The sequence below is a fragment of the Ovis canadensis genome, chromosome 4, assembly GCF_042477335.2.
Source record: "Ovis canadensis isolate MfBH-ARS-UI-01 breed Bighorn chromosome 4, ARS-UI_OviCan_v2, whole genome shotgun sequence".
Lineage (NCBI taxonomy): Eukaryota > Metazoa > Chordata > Mammalia > Artiodactyla > Bovidae > Ovis > Ovis canadensis.
Window position 1 is genome coordinate 20,286,475 of NC_091248.1, and position 24,277 is coordinate 20,310,751.

Sequence of the window (24,277 nt, forward strand, 5' to 3'; positions counted from 1 at the left end):
CTTCTTCAGTGGATCTTCCCAACCCAGGGATCAAACCGGATTCTCCTGAATTGCAGGCGGATTCTTTACCAACTGAGCCACCAGGGAAGCCCCAAGTAAGAGCCTGCTTCTACTCAATACTCAGTAATGGCCTATATGAGAAAAGAATTTTGAAGAGTGGTTATGTGTATAAATGATTCACTTTGCTGTACACCTGTAACTAATACAACACTGTAAATCAATTATACTACAATAAAATCTTTTTAAAAACAGAAGAAAACACTTTATTTCTAAAAATGCTAGCCATCATTTGAAACTCAGAGTTGCTATAAACCATTGAAGATAAAAAATGTAAAATCTGTTAGGTACAGTAAAGCAGAGTATAATAGAATGAGATATTCTTGTAGCATTTGTTTAGTGACTTTTCTGAACTCACTTTAAATTCTGTATTCTTTGCCATCTGTGGTCACTGAAGTCTCTGCTTCATTAGATGGTTCAACAGAGATTTCACTAAACACCTGAACCAGTTAGTCTCCTAGTATTTTCTGAGAATCTTTGTGTGCCTGTTGTGGCATACCTTAAACATTCAGCCAGACAGTCGACAGCTCTGTTGTATCTTTCACCTTTTGCTTTGCAGAGACTTGGTTTCAGCCAGAGGTGAGAACTTTAAGGCATCTCTTTCTTACGGAGTACGCTCAGTCTTGCCCGCGTGCCCTACTCTGTGCATGGTTGTGGCCTTCTTTTTCCCTAGGAATGTGTTCGAACTTCTCAAAGCTCCTATAGACAGGTCATACCAGCTTTTCCTTGTAAGGTTTTGGTTGGAATGGTTTACCTCAGATGTTCCCACTGCTTCAGGCATTTACAAAGTTAGGTAGGCTCTAGTTGTTTTTTAAACAGATTCTTTGGTGGGGAAAGCCTTTTTACAGTGGGTGTGCTCTAAATTAGGTCAGGTATGACCTAAATCAAATCCCTTATCATTATACAGTAGAAATGAGAAATAGATTTAAGGGACTAGATCTGATAGAGTGCCTGATGAACTATGGATGGAGTTTCCTGACATTGTACAGGAGACAGGGATCAAGACCATCCCCATGGAAAAGAAATGCAAAAAAGCAAAGTGGCTGTTTGAGGAGGCCTTAGAGATAGCTGTGAAAAGAAGGGAAGTGAAAAGTAAAGGAGAAAAGGAAAGATATAAGCATCTGAATGCAGAGTTCCAAAGAATAGCAAGGAGAGATAAGGAAGCCTTCCTCAGAGATCAATGCAAAGAAATAGAGGAAAACAACAGAATGGGAAAGACTAGAGATCTCTTTAAGAAAATTAGAGATACCAAAGGAACATTTCATGCAAACATGGGCTCGATAAAAGACAGAAATGGTATGGACCTAACAGAATCAGAAGATATTAAGAAGAGGTGGCAAGAACACACAGAAGAACTGTATAGAAAGATCTTCATTACCCAGATAATCATGATGGTGTGATCACTCATCTAGAGCCAGATATCCTGGAATGTGAAGTCAAGTGGGCCTTAGGAAGCATCACTACGAACAAAGCTAGTGGAGGTGATGGAATTCCAGTTAAGCTATTTCAAATCCTAAAAGATGATGCTGTGAAAGTGGTGCACTCAATATGCCAGCAAATTTGGAAAACTCAGCAGTGGCCACAGGACTGGAAAAGGACAGTTTTCATTCCAATCCCAAAGAAAGGCAATGCCAAAGAATGCTCAAACTACTGCACAGTTGCACTCATCTCACACGCTAGTAAAGTAATGCTCAAAATTCCCCAACCCAGGCTTCAGCAATACGTGAACCGTGAACTCCCTGATGTTCAAGCTGGTTTTAGAAAAGGCAGAGGAACCAGAGATCAAATTGCCAACATCCGCTGGATCATGGAAAAAGCAAGAGAGTTCCAGAAAAAACATCTATTTCTGCCTTATTGACTATGCCAAAGCCTTTGACTGTGTGGATCACAATCAACTGTGGAAAATTCTGAAAGAGATGGGAATACCACACCACCTAACCTGCCTCTTGAGAATCCTAAATGCAGGTCAGGAGGCAACAGTTAGAACTGGACATGGAACAACAGACTGGTTTCAAATAGGAAAAGGAGTACATCAAGGCTGTATATTGTCACCCTGCTTATTTAACTTATATGCAGAGCACATCATGAGAAATGCTGGGCTGGAAGAAACACAAGCTGGAATCACGATTGCCAGGAGAAATATCAATAACCTCAGATATGCAGATGATACCACCCTTATGGCAGAAAGTGAAGAGGAACTCAAAAGCCTCTTGATGAAAGTGAAAGAGGAGAGTGAAAAAGTTGGCTTAAAGCTCAGCATTCAGAAAACGAAGATCATGGCATCTGGTCCCATCACTTCATGGGAAATAGATGGGGAAACAGTGGAAACAGTGTCAGACTTTATTTTTGGGGGGCTCCAAAATCATTGCAGATGGTGATTGCAGCCATGAAATTAAAAGACACTTAACTCCTTGGAAAGAAAGTTATGACCAACCTAGACAGCATATTAAAAAGCAGAGACATTACTTTGCCAACAAAGGTCCGTCTAGTCAAGACTATTGTTTTTCCAGTAGTCGTGTATGGATGTGAGAGTTGGACTGTGAGAAAGCTTAGCAACAAAGAATTGATGCTTTTGAACTGTGGTGTTGGAGAAGACTTCTGAGAATATCTTGGACTGCAAGGAGATCCAGCCAGTCCATCCTAAAGGAGATTAGTCCTGGGTGTTCATTGAAGGGAGTGATGCTGAAGCTGAAACTCCAATACTTTGACCACGTCATGCGAAATGTTGACTCATTGGAAAAGACTCTGATGCTGGTAGGGAATTGAGGGCAGGAGGAGAAGGGGACGCCAGAGGATGAGATGGCTGGATGGCATCACCAACTTGATGGACATGAGTTGGGTGAACTCCGGGAGATGGTGATGGACAGGGAAGCCTGGTGTGCTGCGATGCACTGGGTCGCAAAGAGTCGGACATGACTGAGTGACTGAACTGAACTGAAAGATCGCTTTGTGAATGGTGCCTTTTAGGGACAGAAGATACGAAGTTCAACTAATGACAGTTCTCTGGGAGGGAAGCAGTGGGGCCATCTGTCCCTGTCTCCCTTTCTGGTGGCTGCCTGGCTGCTGGTTCTCCTGGAAACAGGGCAACTTAAAGTGCTACAAGGTCACTGTTTTTGCTTGGTGTATTACTTTGCTAGGGCTACTATAAAAAGCTACCAGATTGAGTGAGTTAAACAACAGAGATGTTTTGTCTTACAGTTCTGGAGGATTAAAGTCCAGTCACTCAGGCTTGGATGATCCTTCTGAGGGCAGCAGGGAAAATACCTTTTCTCTCGCTTTGGAGATGGACATCTCCCTGTGTCTCTTCACATAGTTTTCCTCTTTGTTTGTCTGTGTCCAAATTTCCATCTTTTGTAAGGATACTAGTCCTCCTGGATTTGGTCCTACCCTGATGACTTCATTTTAACTTGATCACTTCTATAAAAACCCTATCTCCGGTAAGTTCACTTTCTGTGGAACTAGGGATTAGAATTTAAACATATGACTTTAGGGAGAAGCATAATTCAGCCCATTACACTGAGATTCAGTTGGGTTTTTTTGAATACATTTTTCCTGGGTTGCTGCAAGTCTTTGATTAATTTCTAGAGCTCTAAAAATGTTGATTCTAACAGTATGTGCCACATTGTTATGTTTTGTATTACGTTTATGAAGGCGGTGATTTTGGGGTTCCTTACTCTGCCATTTTCACTGACGTCACAAATTTTATTGCAGCTTTTGTTTTAGAGCTATAGTTTTTAAACCTGAGTTATAAAACAGTCATATGTAACTACCTTCCCTTTTTTTATTACTTTCTTTTATAGGATATGCTTAAATGCATCCTTAAAATGAATTAATATTTCAGTTAAGAAACAGTTGAGTCTCGGTATGGTGGGCTAAATTACGCTTTTCCGTAAAGTCATATGTTTAAGCCTTAATCCCCAGTTTCCTAGAAAATGAACTTATTTGGAGACAAAATTTTTATAGAAGTAATCAAGTTAAAATGAAATCATCAGGGTAAGCCCAAATCCCACACATATAGTGTCCTTACAAAAGGGCCAGTAGCTTGTGCTGAGGAGTGACACTTTAATACTAGAAGCATTTATTAAAAGTAGAAAAAAGAAGAGACATTTAAATTGAGGTAGGTAGAAAATAAGAGGAAAAATTGAGACCAGAGAGAAGTGGAATGGAACTAAAAACTGCCTTGTATCATGAGAGAATAACTCATGTATAAAAATATTATGAATAAATTAAGATGGTGAAATTTAAATATCATAACTTGATATTCTGAACAATTTTATATAATAATCTTGTAATGAATAACTATTGAAATGTAAGCTTCTAAAACAGACTTCATTAAAGTACTTAGTAAACTAATAATTAACTTTTCCTGATTGGTAATAAAAAGTTTGTTTTGTTGTTTCCTTCCTTGCCAAAAGTAAGTAGCAGACTATACAGTTTCCAGGAACAAAAACACTTTATGTATTCTTTCAGGGAACATTAATAGGAAAAAATCTGCCTAATTCCTTTTGTGTGTCTATTATAATCTTAGATGTCTAACTTAATAGTGCTAAATAATAACTAATGCTAAATACTAAATCACAAACTTTGTACAAATTGGAAAAAGGCAACAGATAATATAAGAAAACTATGCACATTACACTTATGAATATAGGTGTAAGTGTCCCAGGAAAACATACTACCAAGAATAGAGGGGAGCTTTCTTAACCTAAGTAAGGGTAGCTGTCTAAAAGCAGCATTCGGTACACACGATGCTGTATGGTAAAAGTTTAAAGAGAGTCTCTGTATAAAGTCAAGGAGAATTTTAATTCTCATAAACAATTTTTATCTTGCTGGATCACAGAAATCTTAGTATATGGTTGATCAGTGAAGTATTGCTATGAAATTACTGAGGAATTGCTAGAAGCTTTTCTAAAATCTTCCTTATGAGTAATTCAAAATAACTGAATCTTTACTGTGTTCCTTTTACATCTCCTAGACAATACTATTTTTGCTTGTTTAATGAACAGTATTGTTTAAATTTTAAAGCAAATTGAGAAAATTCTTCGTAATTAAAATCAATCAAAGCATGTATTTGTCAATTTTTTAATCACATTACAATTCTAAAATTCAGTATGTTGTGTTATATCACTGTAGATAATGTATCATTCCTATAATCTAAGCAAATTTATCATGTCAGTTTCTTTCAGATTTGGTATCTTGGCAAAAATAAGTCATGATATAGAATTATCTTAATACTTTGTAATTAAAATAGTTCTCTGAGAGTACAATAAGTATACATGAACTCTGAATAAAAAGGCCAATAATTTATGCTAAGATTAAGATACACTCATACACACAAATAAAATAAGTGTATATTTTTGAAAGCTAGTTACTGGAATGCAGTTAAATTTAATTCTTACCAAGCAATAGCAATAATCCAAAGAAAACTTCTGAACACAAGTTGCCCAGACTACAAAAATGTAAGCCATTATAGAACATGAATGAACATAAGATATTATTAGGACATTTTAATATTGTATTTTCAGTGAAAGTATATGTTATGCTCCATCAAAAGAGTCCACATGTGTTATGTGTAACCCAGCGGCTGCGGAATTCTGAACTGATAGACCCATCATTCCAGTGGCATGGGCCTAAAGGAAAAATCATTTCAGGTAGGACTCTGTTTCAGTTGTCATAATTAAAAATGATATGTATGAAATGTACTCAGAACAAAAACAGTATTTTTATCTCATACAATTATCTAGCAGCTCACTTCTTTTTCTTGTGATTTGTTCTTGGAGTTAGAGTCTAAAATTGTAGATAGTGTGACCATTTTTCATAGATCTTAATTTGAGATAAAGACATAATGATTAGACTGGGAATTCTCTAAGTATTCATATTTTAAAAAATGTTCCTTTTATTATAAACTTCATAAAATCATTTTGGTTACCTGTTATACTTTTGTTAACAATGTATGAAGAAACAAATATGATTCTTGCTTTTGTTAAAAATACAAATGAGTACTTTGAACTCTAGATTTAAAACTCTGGTCTTATTTGCTTTATATAGCCCCAAATAGGGACAACTTGAGACTTTATTAGTAGTTATGATTTTATATTTCTTATCTTATATTTCATTCTGACCAAAATCCTGACCAAACAAAATGGGTTATGTTTGAATTTAACTTAAATTAACTTGATTCTATAGCTCAAGGTTTAAAGAGCTACTCCACTTTCTAGGTTAGGTGGTGTGTCTTCATAGTGAATTACTCAGCTCCTAGCTAGTGACTACTTGGTGGATGCCATTGTGCTAATGAGCTTTGTGGGAGATGCGAAGAGCAGACTTAATCTTTGCCTGACTGTAGTACTAGAAGATAGGAAGGAATCTGCATAGGTAACAGAAATTCTGAGAAGTTGAGCAGTTGATACAAATCAGTGAAATGGGCCGAGTGTAAAGGCATCCAATATTGGAAATATAATCAGATTTTATTTTTATTGCTCTCTGAAAGCACATAATATAATGAAAATGTATATATTATGTATATTTTACATTTGATATTAAAACTCTGAGAGTTCAAAAAAGAGGCGTTTAACTTACTGATTTGTAGGTTGTTACCCCTTTGACTTGGAAATTGAGATGTGAAAGTTGTTCTTCTCTAAGAAGCCAGGAGAGGTCTTGCAGTTTGTATTGCAATGTATAGAATGTACGTGAATTTGTAATCCATTAACTCGAAGTGATATTTTATTTTACTCACTTTCATAATGGAAAATAGATATCAAAAATGTAGCTGTTTCCAGGTAAGGATAAAATCATATTGAGGCAATGGTTTTATATTTATAAAAACTATTCCCAGAAAATTCTAGAATTCTGACAGCATGATTACAGTTTGTTTTTCAGTGCAGTGTCATATCATAGTTTGCTGTCTGCTGGCTTTAAAGCTCAGCCCTATCACTGTTATTGTTGAAAGACCTAGAAAATGTCTCCTTTTCTTAAAGCCTGAAAAATAGAGCTTTTTGGGCTGTAGTTTAAACTACACTATACTTGTTATATTTTTATGGCTATTCCAAAGATAGTTCTCCTCCAGTTGACCCAAAGAAACTTGTAATGTAATTATGTACTTGAGCATTCCTTTGGAGAGAAATACCCAGACTGTTTAGATGGTTTGAAGTGTAGGGACCAAGTCTTAGATTTGGTCAGTTCTCTTTCTCTTTCCCTCCCCTGCCCACTCCCACACCTCCTCTGGTCTCTGTCTCTTTTCCAGAATTTTTGGTTTAGAAAAGTAATACATTTACTACAAGGAGACCTGTATCTCTTACTTCAGTCCTAATACTGTTCTGATGAATTAACTCTTTTTTGGTGTGTGGACTTTCCCACTTTTCTAAATATTCACACAAACTTATGGAAGCACATAAACACATGTATGTTGAGCTCTACCCTGTAATTGCATCTGTATTATGTTTTTTAAAAATGAGATTGTAGATTATATCTTACTCTAATATCTTTGTTATGAAGCATCTGATATATACAAATCTGGACAAGATATATATATGTGTGTGTGTGTGTGTGTGTGTGTGTGTATAAATTATGAAGCATAATAAAACCAACATCTTACAATTGAAGCCAAGGTATACCATTCTCAAGACTGTTGAACCTTCTGATGTTTAAAAATCCCATTCTTCTGTCCCCAACTCCTGTCAGGTAAATGCTATCCTAAACCTTTACAGTATTATTCCTTAACTATTTTTTTTAATGCATTTACTACATGTATTAACACACACACAAATACATACATATATCTATTGCATGTATATTCATACATGTAGTGAATGTGTGCATACACATATATATGGATATATTCTGCAAATGCATTTATATGTTAGTGTTTTTATTTTCAGTTTTATAAAAATAATCAACAGGTATACTTTCATCACGTAGCAGATACTGTTCTAAGCAATTTACATGTACTAGTCATTTAAATTTCATGATAGCTCTTTGCAGTAAGTACAGCCATTTTCGCCCTTTTATATGTGGAAAATGAAGGGACTGAGAGAGCAAGGTACTTTTCTTGAAGGCATGTGCCTTTGAAGCTGGCTTTAGAGTGCACAATTGTACTCACCTCACATGCTAGTAAAGTAATGCTCAAAATTCTCCAAGCCAGACTTCGGCAGTACGTGAACCGTGAACTTCCTGATGTTCAAGCTGGTTTTAGAAAAGGCAGAGGAACCAGAGATCAAATTGCCAACATCTGCTGGATCATGGAAAAAGCAAGAGAGTTCCAGAAAAACCTCTATTTCTGCTTTTTGACTATGCCAAAACTTTTGACTGTGTGGATCGCAATAAACTGTGGAAAATTCTGAAAGAGGTGGGAATACCAGACTACCTGACCTGCCTCTTGAGAAACCTATAAGCAGGTCAAGAAGCAATAGTTAGAACTGGACATGGAACAACAGACTGGTTCCAAATAGGAAAAGGAGTATGTCAAGGCTGTATATTGTCACCCTGTTAATTTAACTTATATGCAGGGTACATCATGAGAAATGCTGGGCTGGAAGAAACACAAGCTGGAATCAAGATTGCTGGGAGAAATATCAATAACCTCAGATATGCAGATGATACCACCCTTATGGCAGAAAGTGAAGAGGAACTCAAAAGCCTCTTGATGAAAGTGAAAGAGGAGAGTGAAGAAGTTGGCTTAAAGCTCAGCATTCAGAAAACGAAGATCATGGCATCTGGTCCCATCGCTTCATGGGAAATAGATGGGGAAACAGTGGAAACAGTGTCAGACTTTATTTTTGGGGGGCTCCAAAATCACTGCAGATGGTGATTGTAGCCATGAAATTAAAAGATGCTTACTCCTTGGAAGAAAAGTTATGACCAACCTAGACAGCATATTCAAAAGCAGAGACATTACTTTGCCGACTAAGGTCCATCTAGTCAAGGCTATGGTTTTTCCAGTGGTCATGTATGAATGTGAGAGTTGGACTGTGAAGAAAGCTGAGCGCCGAAGAATTGATGCTTTTGAGCATCAATCAATCCAACACTGTAGTGTTGGAGAAGACTCCTGAGAGTCCCTTGGACTGCAAGGAGATCAGCCCTGGGATTTCTTTGGAAGGAATGATGCTAACGCTGAAACTCCAGTACTCTGGCCACCTCCTGTGAAGAGTTGACTAATTGGAAAAGACTTTGATGCTGGGAGGGATTGGGGGCAGGAGGAGAAGGGGACAACAGAGGATGAGATGGCTGGATGGCATCACTGACTCTATGGATGTGAGTCTGAGTGAACTCCGGGAGTTGGCGATGGACAGGGAGGCCTGGCGTGCTCCGATTGATGAGGTCACAAAGAGTCGGACACGACTGAGCGACTGAACTGAACTGAACTTAGAGTGCACAGATGGTAATCTAAAGAAGATAGAACTAGGATTTTCCCCTCTCACCATTTTGTGACTTTTTGTAGTTTGTATCTTTCAAGGAATTTTGTCCATCTTAGATTTTTTACAACTTGTTGAACTAATGTGTGTCTGTGACATTTCCTTGTTATCTTTTTATATATTCAGGATCTCTATGATATGCCCTTATTCACTCCAGGCATTGATTGTGTTTCTTCTCCTTCATTTTGGTCTTTCTGGCTGCAGGCTTAACAGTTTTATCAATCACTTCAAGGGACCAGCTTTTGACTTAATTTTTTTTGGTACTTTTCTGTTTTCAGTTTCATTGATTTCTGATTATATTTTAAATTGGATTATATTTTTCTTTTGATGGTTGTAGAATTCTGGACTGGCAGTTCTTTTCCAGCATTCCAAAGATGGCATTCTGTGTTCTTTTTGCTTTTGTGGTTTCTTCTGAGAAGGTTGCTGTAGACTTGTTCTTGTCTCTCTGTAGGCACTCTGCCATTTTTTTTTCTGATTAATTTCAAGGTTTTTCTCTTTTCCTTTCACTTCAGTGATTTAAACACTAAATGCATTTTTGTTGTACATGTTGTTACTTGTATTATTCTGCTTTGTTTTCTGTAAGTTTCTTGAATCTGTTTTTTGATTTGTCATTAATTTTTAAATTCTCAGTCATTTTATTTTCCAGTGTTTCTTCTGCTCATTCCTGTTTCTCTGCTCTTTCGGAGGTTTCCATCACCCTTATGAACACTGTTTGAAATTGCTCTGTAACTCTTGGATTCGTTCTTCTTGGAGGTATTTTTCTCTTTGTGATTCTTGCTAGGTAAATTTCTTTTGACCTAACTTCAAGTCATTGATTCTTTTCTTAGCCATGTCAAGCCTCTTTATGAGCCCATTGGATGAAAACTTCATCTGTATTACTTTTTTTTTTAGTAGTAGTTTTTGTTTGTTTTGGTTTTAGTTCCAACATTTCCATTCGATTATTTCATAGAGTTTCAATCTCTATTGAAATCTCCTATCTGATCTTGCATGCTTTCTATAAAATTTTCCATTAAATTATTTAATGTATCTTTCATAGTTATTTTAAGTAAACTGTCTGATACTTCTGACATCTGTGTCATAGCTTGCTGTTTTGGAAATGTGTCATTTCTTACCTATCTGTATGCTTCTTAATTTTTGTTAAAGTTTGACATTTTGAATAAGATAGTAAACATTGAGATAAGTATTGTTATATTTGAGATGAACACTTTTAAAAATATTGTTAAAGCTTACTATTAGGAGTTTTTATTAGTCAAGAATTGTCTGACTGTGATATTGGTTATTGCCATGGTTACTAAAAAATTTTTTATCTCCAGTATCTCATCTTTGGCTTTGATTTCTCTCTCTTTTTTTTTTTTTATTTCCTCAGAGAGAATCTCTTTCTTATTACTCTCTTAGCTTGATTTCACTGTGTTGCCAGGCTCTTATTAGTGATGGACAGTTTGGAGAGAGAAGATCTCTAGTGTTTGGATGAAGCCTTAGACAGGTGTGATATCCCTGATCTTGTGGGTATGGCCTTCAGAAGTGCTTCGTTCTATCCTCCATCCAGCTTTAGTGCTGGCCTGGTACTTCTTGCTGACTCTGCCTCAAGGATGATTATTTTTTTCCTTCCTGTTTCCTTCCCTAGTGGCAACCTGTTTCCCGAGTGCTCTTGATAACGATTTTTGTTTCTCCTCCCATTGTAGGTTAAAACATTGCTCCTTACCTAGAGGCAGGGGAAATGGATGGAGGTAGAGTTTTGCCAGGGCTAATGGATCCCCTCCAGCCAGCACCCTGTGAGACTCTTGCTCCGGGTTCCCTTGATCTTCCTTTTGAACACCCAGAGAAGTTGATGAAGGTCAAAGCCTGTAAGAGGGTGCAACTTCCTCTTCCCACCCCCATCTCTGATCCTCAGAGGTTTTTCACATGCACACACTGGTTCAGTCAGTTCAGTTCAGTCGCTCAGTCATGTCCAACTCTTTGCGACGCCATGAATTACAGTATGCCAGGCCTCCCTGTCCATCACCAGCTCCCGGAGTTCACTCAAACTCATGTCCATTGAGTCGGTGATGCCATCTAGCCATCTCATCCTCTGTCATCTCCTTTTCCTCCTACTCCCAACCCCTCCCAGAATCAGAGTCTTTTCCAATGAGTCAACTCTTCACAGGAGGTAGCCAAAGTACTGGAGTTTCAGCTTTCCTTTCAACATTCCTTCTAAAGAAATCCCAGGGCTGATCTCCTTCAGAATGGACTGGTTGGATCTCCTTGCAGTCCAAGGGACTCTCAAGAGACTTCTCCAGCACCACAGTTCAAAAGCATCAATTCTTCAGCGCTCAGCTTTCTTCACAGTCCAACTCTCACAGCCATACATGACTACTGGAAAAACCATAGCCTTGACTAGACGGACCTTTCTTGGCAAAGTAATGTCTCTGCTTTGGAATATGCTATCTAGGTTGGTCATAAATTTCCTTCCAAGGAGTAAGCATCTTTTAATTTCATGGCTGCAGTCCCCATCTGCAGTGATTTTGGAGCCCCCCCCCCCCAAATAAAGTCTGACACTGTTTCCACCGTTTCATCTATTTCCCATGAAGTGATGGGACCGGATGCCACGATCTTCGTTTTCCCAATGTTGAGCTTTAAGCCAACTTTTTCACTCTCCTCTTTCACTTTCATCAGGAGGCTTTTGAGTTCCTCTTCACTTTCTGCCATAAGGGTGGTGTCATCTGCATATCTGAGGTTATTGATATTTCTCCCAGCAAACTTGATTCCAGCTTGTGCTTCTTCCAGTCCAGCATTTCTCATGATGTACTCTGCATATAAGTTAAATAAGCAGGGTGGCAATATACAGCCTCGATTTACTCCTTTTCCTATTTGGAACCAGTCTGTTGTTCCATGTCCAGTTCTGACTGTTGCTTCTTGACCTGCATATAGGTTTCTCAAGAGGCAGGTCAGGTAGTCTGGTATTCCCACCTCTTTCAGAATTTTCCAGTTTATTGTGATCCACACAGTCAAAGGATTTGCTATAGTCAATAAAGCAGAAATAGAGGTTTTTTTTTGAACTCTCTTGCTTTTTCCATGATCCCGCAGATGTTGGCAATTTGATCTCTGGTTCCTCTGCCTTTTCTAAAACCAGGTTGACCATCTGGAAGTTCACAGTGCATGTATTGCTGAAGCCTGGCTTGGAGAATTTTGAGCATTACTTTCCTAGTGTGAGAGATGAGTGCAATTGTGCAATAGTTTGAGCATTCTTTGGCATTGCCTTTCTTTGGGATTGGAATGAAAACTGTCCTTTTCCAGTCCTGTGGCCACTGCTGAGTTTTCCAAATTTGCTGGCATATTGAGTGCAGCACTTTCACAGCATCATCTTTCAGGATTTGAAATAGCTCAACTGGAATTCCATCACCTCCACTAGCTTTGTTTGTAGTGATGCTTTCTAAGGCCCACTTGACTTCACATTCCAGGATGTCTGGTTGTAGGTGAGTGATAATACCATCGTGATTATCTGGGTCATGAAGATCTTTTTTGTACAGTTCTTCTGTGTATTCTTGCCACCTCTTAATATCTTCTGCTTCTGTTAGGTCCATACCATTTCTGTCATTTATCGAGCCCATCTTTGCATGAAATGTTCCTTTGGTATCTCTAATTTTCTTGAAGAATCTCTAGTCTTTCCCATTCTGTTGTTTTCCTCCGTTTCTTTGCATTGATCTCTGAGGAAGGCTTTCTTATCTCTCCTTTCTGTTCTTTGGAACTCTGCATTCAGATGCTTATATGTTTCCTTTTCTCCTTTGCATTTTGCTTCTCTTCTTTTCACAGCTATTTGTAAGCCCTCCTCAAACAGCCATTTTGCTTTTTTGCATTTCTTTTCCATGGGGATGGTCTTGATCCCTGTCTCCTGTACAATGTCATGAACCTCATTCCATAGTTCATCAGGCACTCTATCTATCAGATCTAGTCCCTTAAAACTATTTCTCACTTCCACTGTATAACCATAAGGAATTTGATTTAGGTCATACCTGAGTGGTCTAGTGGTTTTCGCTGCTTTCTTCCATTTAAGTCAGAATTTGGCAATAAGGAGTCCATGATCTGAGCCACAGTCAGCTCCTGGTCTTGTTTTTGCTGACTGTATAGAGCTTCTCCATCTTTGGCTGCAAAGAATATAATCAGTCTGATTTCGGTGTTGACCATCTGGTAATGTCCATGTGTAGAGTCTTCTCTTGCGTTGTTGGAAGAGGGTGTTTGCTATGACCAGTGCGTTCTCTTGGCAAAACTGTATTAGCCTTTGCCTCGCTTCATTCTGTATTCCAAGGCCAAATTTGCCTGTTAGTCCAGGTGTTTCTTGACTTCCTACTTTTGCATCCAGTCTCCTATAATGAAAAGGACATCTTTTTTGGTTGTTAGTTCTAAAAGGTCTTGTAGGTCTTCATAGAACCATTCAACTTCAGCTTATTCACTGTTACTGGTTGAGGCATAGGCTTGGATAACTGCTATATTGAATCGTTTGCCTTGGAAATGAACAGATCATTCTGTCATTTTTGAGACTGCATCCAAGTACTGCATTTTGGACTCTTGTTGACCATGATGGCTACTCCATTTCTTCTAAGGGATTCCTTCCCGCAGTAGTAGATATAATGGTCATCTGAGTTAAATTCACCCATTATAGTCCATCTTAATTCTCTGATTCCTATTTAGCACTTGGCTTTTAGCAATTCACTGAAGCCTTTCAGCCAGTTTTGAAGCAAATGCTTGGCTTCAGGCTCTCCTTGTAGGCACTGTACATTCCTAGATTTCAGGTGATTGGTGGCCCTACCTGCCTGAGGGGTTTGATAGATTCAAGAGAGTTCATTGATTGACGCTTTTCTGTCTTTTCCCTTATTGTTATATGATATTGATGCTCTTATATTCACTCTCCGTATCTGAGCAGAAAGGAAAAGTATAAACCTATTTTTTGAAAGAGTAAGCTAAAATGAGATTGTACTTAAATTCTGCCATGTTATTTTAGAGAGCTCTGAGGCATGGGTTTCTAGAAATTGAATCCAACTCTAAATTTTTAGATGATTGAGCTAAATTCTAGAGAGAGAAGTACAGAGTTTAGTTCAATTATTTATTGACTGTTGTTATATGAGTTCTTATAGTGATATGTTATTGTGTTTTGACTTGGCATCCCATTTAAACTTAGTTATTTAAAAGTCAGTTTGGTAAGTGGTATTTGTTAAGTGGATTCTTCTCCTGGCTGTGATATCATCTGGGCATTTCTTCAAAGTGTGTGACTTTTAAATGTTTTAAAATAAGAATATAGCTGGAGAGTATTTTCTTACAAATTGTATGATACTAGATTTTCTGGTTGTCATTATATTTACTGTTGTAGTAGGCACTCATATATATAAATACAGTTTTAAATTGATGCTTCTGTTTTGGGAAATTTCTGTTTCAAATTAATGCCAGGGAATACATAGCCTCATTGATGACATATTATTCTAAAATTTCTTTACAACTTGTGAGCACCTTTTATCATATGTTATGATATATCAGTCTTTGCTGAAATACAGTGTATCAGGTACTTGAAAAACTTTTATCTGTTCCAAAAAAGAGACAATATGTTATGATAAATACATACTCTTTCATTAAAAGATATTCATGAAGAAATAAGCGATACAATAGAAATGCATTCTAAATTTATGTCACATTTTTCAGCTTCATCCCGGATATAGAAATGGGAGTTCTCAAGGCATAATGCTCTATGTAAAGCACTTGAGGGCAGGTGTATCCATCTATTCATTTTTCCTTCAATATCTGAAACAGGGCTTTGCATGTCTAGAAACCAAACAAATTGTTAGTGAAAAATTAATGATGAAAATTGCTTAATAATAACTAATTTTTTTGTCTTATTTTGAAGTAATTGCTTCAAAATAAATTTCAATTTGACAGTTATGGGCAATAAATTATTTTCTTAAAATAGAAAATGGTGAGCAATTATTTACTGAGATAATATTTTCAATTCTTATGAATGGTTTATTAAATTATTAAGTAAGTGAGTTTTAATGTCTAATAATTTTTCTATTGCAGAACCATGGTTATGAACTTTCAAAATAACAACCTTTAATTGCTTAATGACTTAAAGCTTTTTCAAGTACTTTAGCATTCCTTGTATTTGTTATACAAAAACAATTCTATAAGATATATTATCATATTTTATGATTCTTTGTTGTACAAATGAAGGAGCTAGACTTCAAAAAGATTAAGTGATTATCCCTTAGTTACAGTTTGTGAGAAAGGTACACCTCAAATCCAAGTCTTAATCCTTTTGAATCAGGCTTCTTTTCTATCACATAACATGGCTTTCTCCCATTTGCTACTTTGAGTAATGTTGAAGTTGCAAGAGATCTTACATCCAGTTCTGACTTCTAGCACAGCAGTTCTGATTATGACTCTGGGCATGAAGTTATCCAACCTATATTTTCTTTCTTGTGCAACCCTTAGAGTTGTAATCCAACTTTTGCCTAGTACCTGTGTAATGACAACCAATCCCTAGTTGTCAGTGATTATATTGAGTTAAATCTTTGTTCCAGATACGGTGTTTCATCCCTGTAATATATAGTTTGTATGCTTACTGAGAACATAACTCATCTATAAAATATTTATATGCATATATATAGATATAGTTATTTGACAGTATATATAAATATATACTATTTGATATGTTTATGAATGTTGATCATGCGGTCTCAATGCAGCAGGCAGATTAGGAGCACATCATGTATGTGATTTTTAGCCTCTTAACACTTGGGCAGGTACACACTTCATGAACTCTGATTAGTGAAATTCTGACACTCAGAAGTACATCTTGGCACCTACTGTCAAGAAACACCAGACACAATGACTGTGTTCCCTCGACTTCTTTAATGTATAGCAGGTAAATTTGGATAGCTTTTCTCTGTTTAGGAAATAGCTTGTTATTTTATCTCAGTCTCATGTTATTTAAGCCACTGACCACTGTATCTTCTTATTCTATTAGAAAACAGCACTGCACAAATCACCTCCACAGGAAGCCTTGTATTCCAGAACTTTGAGGAAAGCATGAGTGGTGTTTACACATGTTTTCTGGAGTATAAACCTACTGTGGAAGAAGTCATTAAAAATCTCCAACTGAAATATGTTGTATATGGTAAGAAGAGGTTTTAGTTCTAGTTTAACATTTCTTAATGTTTTCAAATATTTGCATATTTTAACAAGTTTGTTTTAAAGGGATTTTGTTATTTTTATTCTTAAAGAAAAATTTATGCCTGGTTGTATTTTGCAAAGTGCTTTGGAAGGAGTTAGTGGTAAGTGAAGATCTTTTATCTTCAGGAGAATGTTGACTTTTACAGATCAATTTAAGACGGTGACTAAAAACAGGATGGTAGAGAAGTCATGTTTTCAGAGTATGAGGGTGATACTGTAGTCTGTTCTGCTTTTAAATTCTTAGTATCATTTTTGATAGTTCACTGCCATTCTCCTGAACAAAAACATGAGTTGCCACTGTGTGTAAAACCCTTTTGTGAAAACAGTTGGATCTGCTGATATCTGAGACCAACAGCTAAATTAGTAGTGGAGTGGCCAGGGGCATAGCCTGAATGGAGGTTCCGTCTCGTTGGTGGGACCTACATATGGAGACAGAGTCATGGTCCCCAAGGATGCCCTTGTCTTACCTTCAGAGTTTCTAAACCTGTTACCCTTCAGTAGCAGGTTTTATAGGTACAATTAAGTGAAGATCTTGAGATGAGAGAACATCCTTAATTACTTGGACTGGCCCTGGGCAGTCATAAGAGTCCTTTAAGAGGAATGCAAGAAGGCCAAAGGCAGAAAAAAGAAAATATGATGAAATGAGAGGCTAGAGGGAGGGGCCGCAAGCCAAGGAGGCAGCAGATCTCTAGATCCTGGAGGTGGCCAAGAAGTGGGAACCCCATGGAGCTTCCAAAGTGAATGTACCTTGATTTCAGTCTTGTAAGACTCACGTTGAACTTCTGATCTCTGAAACTGTAAGATGATATATTTGTGTAATTTTAAATGACTATGTATGTAGCTTAAGAAGTTAATATACCATTGGAAGCAGTAGGAAACTAATGTACCACTGTTTTTACAGCTGGGATATAGAACAAATGGCTGAATTATTAATAGTTTCTTGATCATTTTTTGGTCACTAGAAAACACTATCCCATATATCCAAAGAAAGACATAATTTTCATGAGAAATTGTATTAACTTTGTTTGGCAGATAATTTGTTTAAACTTTATAGTCAGTCACACTTCATTTTTGTTATAGTTTTTTTCTATAATATATGAAATAGACTTGCTATAGCTCCAGTTGAGCTATTTCAAATCCTAAAAGATGATGCTGTTAAAGTGCTATATTCAATATGGCAGCAAGTTTGGAAAACTTAGCAGTGGCCACAGGACTGGAAAAGGTGAGTGTTCATTCCAGTCCCAAAGAAGGGCAATGCCAAAGAATGTTCAAACTGTTGCATAATTGCACTCATATCACACGCTTGCAAGGCAATACTCAAAATTCTCCAAGCCAGGCTTTAACAGTACGTGAATTGTGAACGTCCAGATGTTCAAGCCGGATTTAAAAAAGGCAGAGGAACCAGAGATCAATTGCTTAACATCCGTTGGTTCATAGAAAAAGCAAGAGAGTTCCAGAAAAGCATCTATTTCTGCTTTATTGATTACGCCAAAGCCTTTATTTGTGTTTTATTGATTATGCCAAAGCCTTTGACTGTGTAGATCACAACAAACTGTGGAAAATTCTTCAAGAGATGGGAATACCAGACCAGCTCACCTGCCTCCTGAGAAATCTGTATTCAGATCAAGAAGTAACAATTGGAATTGGACATGAAACAACAGACTGGTTCCAAATCAGGAAAGGATTATATCAAGGCTGTATACTGTCACCCTGCTTATTTAACTTAAATGCAGAGTACATCATGAGAAATGCTGCACTAGATGAAGCACAAGCTGGAATCAGGATTGCCGGGAGAAATATCAATAACCTCAGATATGCAGATGACACCACCCTTATGGCAGTAAGTGAGGAGGAACTGAAGAGCCTCTTGATGAAAGTGAAAGAGGAGAGTGAAAAGTTGGCTTGAAACGGTCCCATCACTTCATGGCAAATAGATGGGGAAACAGTGGAAACAGTGACTGACTTTATTTTCTTGGGCTCCAAAATCACTGCAGATGTTGATTGCAGCCATGAAATTGAAAGAAGTTTGCTCCTTGGAAGAAAAGTTATGACCAAACTAGATAGCATATTAAAAAGCATAGCCATTACTTTGCCAACAAAGGTCCATCTAATCGAAGCTATGGTTTTTCCATTAGTCATGTATGGATGTGAGAGTTAGACCACGAAGAAAGTTAAGCGACAAAGAACTGATGCTTTTGAACTGTGATGCTGGAGAAGACTCTTGAGAGTCCCTTGGATTGCAAGGAGATCAAACCAGTCAATCCTGAGGGAAATCAGTCCTGAATATTCATTGGAAGGACTGATGCTGAAGCTGAAGCTCTGATACTTTGGCCACCTGATGCAAAGAACTAACTCACTGGAAAAGACCCTGATGCTGAGAAAGATGAAGAGGCATGAGAAGGGGATGACAGAGGATGAGATGGTTGGATGGCATCACTGACTTGATAGACATGAATTTGAACAAACTCTGGGAATTGTTGATGGACAGGGAAGCCTGGCATGCTGCTGTCCATGGGGTCGGAAAGAGTTGGACACGACTGAGCGACTGAACTGAACTGATGATATAGATATGTTATTTTATGTAGTTTATAGCAGCTATACTTTGGAATCTCTCATAAGGGTATATTCACATATGCTAAGAAAGGTAATAGTGCTTAAAATGAATGTTAATTTATAGTAAGGAACATTATAGCTAATATTTGCTGAGCATTTACTATGTGCCAGGTAATGCTGTGTTTTTATGCATAATTATAGTAAGAGCAAAACACATATATTGCTTATTTTTTCAAGGCATTCTTTTTAGATTTTTAAGTTTATTTTTGGCTATGCTGGATCTTCATTGCTGTGCATGGGCTTTCACTAGTTGTGGGGAGTGGGGGCTAGTTTCCAGGTGCAGTGGGTGGGCTTCTCATTGCAGTGGCTTCTCTTGTTGCAGAACATGGGTTCTAGGGCTTGATCTCAGTAGTTGTGGCACATGGGCTTAGTTGCCCTGCAGCATGTGGAATCTTACCAGACTAGGGATCAAATGTGTGTTCCTGTATTGGCAGTTCGATTCTTAACCATGGGACCACCAGGAAAGTCCTTCAAATTTTTTTTTTCTAACTTCCCTTTTGATTTCTTCTTTGACACATTGGCTACTTAGAATTATGTTCTTTAATTTCTACACATTTGTGAATTTTTCATATTTTTTTCTATTACTCTAATTTTATTATATTGTAGTCAAAGAAAATAATTTGTGTTATTTCAGTCGTTTAAAATTTATTTTGATTTGTCCCTTAAAATAGTTTCTATCCTGAGAATGTGCCATGAGCACTTGGGAAGAATGTATATTCTACAGCTGCTAGATGGAAAGTTCTGTAGATATCATTTATGTATATTAGGTTTGGGCATTATTTAAGTGTTGTATGTCCTTGTTGATTTCTGCATAGTTGTTTATTATTGTAAGTGAGGTATTGAATTCTCCAATATTTTGAATTGTTCATTTCTTTGATTATTTCTATCATTTCTTTTGCTATCATTTTTTTTTATGCCTCATTTTAGTGCTTTGTTCGTAGATGTTTGTGTTTATATTTTTCTCTCTTCCTGATAGGTTGTCTTTTTTAATCATAAAAATATGTTGCCCTTTATCTATGGTAGCATTTTTTGTTTGTTCTAAAGTTTACTCTGCTTGATAGTTGAATAGCCATTCCTACTTTCTTGTGATTGTTGTGTATATGGTGTATTATTTTTCCACCCCATCACTTTCACTCTATTTGTATCTTTGCATCTAATGCGTGTCTCATGTAGACACTAAGTTTATTACTTTTTAAATCCAGATTCTCAGTCTCTGCCTTTTGATTATATAATTTAATTCATTCACATTTAATGTTATTTATACAATTGGGTATACTTTATCATTTTACTTTATATTTCCCTGTCTTGCGTGTTGCTCTATTTCTCATTCAGTTCAGTTCAGTTCATTAGTCGTGTCTGACTCTTTGCGACCCCATGAGCTGCAGCATGCCAGGCCTCCCTGTCCATCACCAATTCCTGGAGTTCACCCACCCAAACTCATGCGCATCGAGTCTGTGATGCCATCCAGCCATCTTATCCTCTGTCGTCCCCTCCTCCTCCTGCCCCTAGTCCCTCCCAGCATCAGGGTCTTTTCCAGTGAGTCAACTCTTCACATGAGGTGGCCAAAGTATTGGGAGTTTCAGCTTCAGCATCAGTCCTTCCAATGAACACCCAGGATGGATCTCCTTTAGGATGGACTGGTTGGATCTCCTTGCAGTCCATGGGACTCACAAGAGTCTTCTCCAACACTACAGTTCAAAAGCATCAATTCTTCGGCACTCAGCTTTCTTCACAGTCTAACTCTCACATTACATCTTGTGAATTAAATGAATATTTTCTAATGTAGCATTTTAATTACTTTAGTGATATTTGCTCGATATATTTTAAGTTATTTCCTTATTGATTTCTCTAGAGATTACCACATATATCTTAACCTATCAGAATCAGCTTGATAACTTAATTCTAGTGAGATATAGAAGCGTTAAACTCACGTAGATGCATTCCTTTCCCATGCTTTTTGTGGTATATTATAAATATTATATCTGTAAGTGTTGTAAAACTAAAATATGTTTCTATATTTATTATTTTGTATAATTTTATATATCTCAGAGAAGCTGAAATTAGAACAAGTGTATACTCATAGACTTTTTTGCATTAATCTTCTTGTTTATCATTTTTAGTTTTCTTAAATTGTTCCTATTTTTCCAAGCTTCCATCTGTAATCATTTCTTAAGCTAGTACAGCCTTGCTTCTACCTACTTCCTTTTTGTTTCTATTGGAAAATCTGTATGTTTGGTCCCAGTGATAACATCATACACAAATTCTTTTATACAATTGCTTTTTAAATCAGTAAAGAGGGAAAGTAGAAATAAGCCCTTATTCTGTCTTTATAATTACATAATTTACTCGTGTACCTTGTTTTTTGTGTAGATTCAAATTATTGACTGAGGTCATATTCTTTCAGTCTTGAAAATTCGAAAATTAATTAGTTTTATCCACTTTGATTAAAATTTGGTATTGGGAAGTTTGTGAAAAAAGTTTTAAAACACTTGGTCAAAAATCATCAGTCGCTGTGAGACAGTACTTACTTCTTAACCAGAGTTACAAGAAATAACAAAAGTAAACAGAGAATCACTTAAAAGCAAAGAACCTGACATAATCTGTTATCAGAAATGACATTCCAAGAAAACTTTATTTTCTAAACAGAAAGAAAAAATTAATCCAAGCCTTACCTTAGCTTGCTCCCAACATAATCAATTTACCCAACTAAATTCAATCCAATCTTAGAAAATCATGATCATGCATAATGTTTTCAATACTTTTTCATAAATTCTCATGCCTTCTTTTACTGAAAACATATCTTACTTTCCCTAAAAGATTTTTCCACACCAAATTACTTTTCTTGCTGACAGATTTTCAAGAGATCAAAAGTCTAGTAAACCTAGGTACAACAAAAATATTATGCTTAACATTGATGACTCCTGAGACTGTATTATGTCTATATTAATCTATATTAATCAAACCAACAAGCTTAAGCTACCTTCAGTACCAGATGTCAGTTTGGTACTGAATACTTTCCAGATGACTTAAACCTGAAATTCATTCTGGCCAAATTACTTTATATATCTGAGTATTTATATAAGCACTTAATTTCCCTTAAGTCAATTAAATATAGCATTTTTTGTGAATTAACACACACACATAGAGGCCTCATAGTTCCTCATCCAAAATTTCAGCCATGAATCAGTTACAGCAATGTAAAACCCATCTGTCTGCAAAAGAGTTTGGTTTAAATTTGGATTTCTAGCAGATGGGACAAATCAAGCTCACTTCTCTAGATGGCTAAATCTGTTTCACTAGTCTTTAGGGAAAAGATGCTCAAAGTTTTTATTTTTCCTTGACAAGTTCCAAATTATTTGCTCTCTTTTTCAAAATTTGCGTTTTAAAAAGATAGCATAGAGAAAGGTTTCTAGAGAAAAACCAGGTAGAATATTTGCATCTCAAAGGCACAAGTAAATCCCTCCTAGGATAACTTTGTTTCCCCTTTGTTTAGTGCTTACAAGCCTCTTAAGATAGATGGGGAAGGTTTTGGGAGTGCTAAAAATATTGGTGGGTTTTGAATTATTTGTGGAGCTACACCTCTGGTCCTGTAAAGACTAGATTTGTAAAACAAGGAAAGTGTTGTTTTTTTTTTTTTTCCCCTTTTAAAAAGGATTGGGTGGCTTCTCAGTGATACTGAAGGACTAATATACCCATTTACCCATGTTGGGATGTTTTACTTTCCCTCCTGTAAGTTAGGGGAGAAGGCTTCTTTGAAATTTCTATCCAGGAAGATCCCCTGGAGAAGGGAATGACTACCCAGGGTGGTATTCTTACTTTGAGAATCCCATGGATAGAGGAGCCTGGCAGGCTACAATCCATGGGGCTGCAAAGAGTTGGACACAACTGAGCGACTGAGCAACGCACATACACATGGTTAGCTTAGTTCTATCAGTGGCCTGCCATTTTGGTACTCTATTTTCAAACACTTTTGGGTATCCTCCCTGGCTTTAAGAAGCTTCCCACATGGCTCAAGTAGTAAAGAATCTGCCTGCAATGCAGGAGACACAGGAGATGTGGGTTTGATCCCCAAGTTGGGAAGATCCCCTAGAGGTGGAAGTGGCGACCACTCTAGTATTCTTGCCTGGAAAATCCCATGGACAGAAGAGCCAGGTGGGCTACAGCCCATAGGGTTGCAGAGTTGGACACGAATGCGCATGCACATTCGTGTTCAGACCTTTGATCTGAGGAGGCTTGCCTACAGCCTCTCCCATTGGCACCCTCTGCTTGAGTTCTGTAAGCACACAGGTGGAACCATTCATGACACTACAGTGTCTGGGTTTGTCCATTCAAAGCAAATAGATCCTGGGAGTCTGGGTGCAGGGAAGAAAACCACCTTTAGTTCTAGCACTGTGAACCAGTTCAGCCACCCGTAGTTTTACAACTTAGATGGGCTTGTCAGCTGAAAGAGATGTGCAACTTGAGAGTAGTGAGTCAAGTTTTATTTGGGGCAAAATGAAGACAGCATCCCAGGAGGTAGCACCTCAAATAGCTCTGAGAGACTGCTCCCAAGAGGCAGCGGGGGAAGGTCAATATATACAATTTTGGTGAAGGGGGAGTTCAGTACAATTAAGCACTCAATTTATAAGAGATTTTCTGCTAGTCATGAGATGCTGATGTCCTCATGAAAGGATTTAGTGCTTTTCTAGATATGAAGAGATGCAAAGATTGGGATCATGAGGTCAGTTCCTGAAAATATCTAACTATCTATAGAGCTGTCCCACCAGATTGCCTGGAGCACAGAGTGCCTCACTGCACCCTGAGCTCCTTCAGGGGTGTTGAAGGTCAGTAGCCGCAGCACAGGGTTCAGTCTCCTCAGAGGCAGATGGCAGGTGCTCTTGCTCAGCCAGTGGCAGTGCTCTTGGCAGGTGTCATTTGTATCTGACAGGATGGAATGGTGATCTCCTCTAGTTTGAGACTGTGTTAGATTCCTCTGGCCAAGACCAGTTGTTTGTCCTAGTGGCTGC

General features: G+C 37.4%; 1 protein-coding gene across 5 annotated transcripts in view; it reads left to right on the forward strand.

Moving 5' to 3' along the window:
- The window catches only part of ZPBP (zona pellucida binding protein), a 129,003-nt gene that overhangs the window by 9,341 nt on the left and 95,385 nt on the right, over positions 1-24,277 (forward strand). For 3 of the 5 annotated variants that reach the window (XM_069587326.1, XM_069587325.1, XM_069587323.1), the window contains exons 3-4: positions 5,583-5,708; positions 16,453-16,602. In XM_069587326.1, the coding sequence (XP_069443427.1) occupies positions 5,583-5,708; positions 16,453-16,602 (276 nt within the window). The remainder of the gene's footprint in view (positions 1-5,582; positions 5,709-16,452; positions 16,603-24,277) is intronic. The other 2 variants (XM_069587328.1, XM_069587324.1) reach the window with 1 other exon arrangement.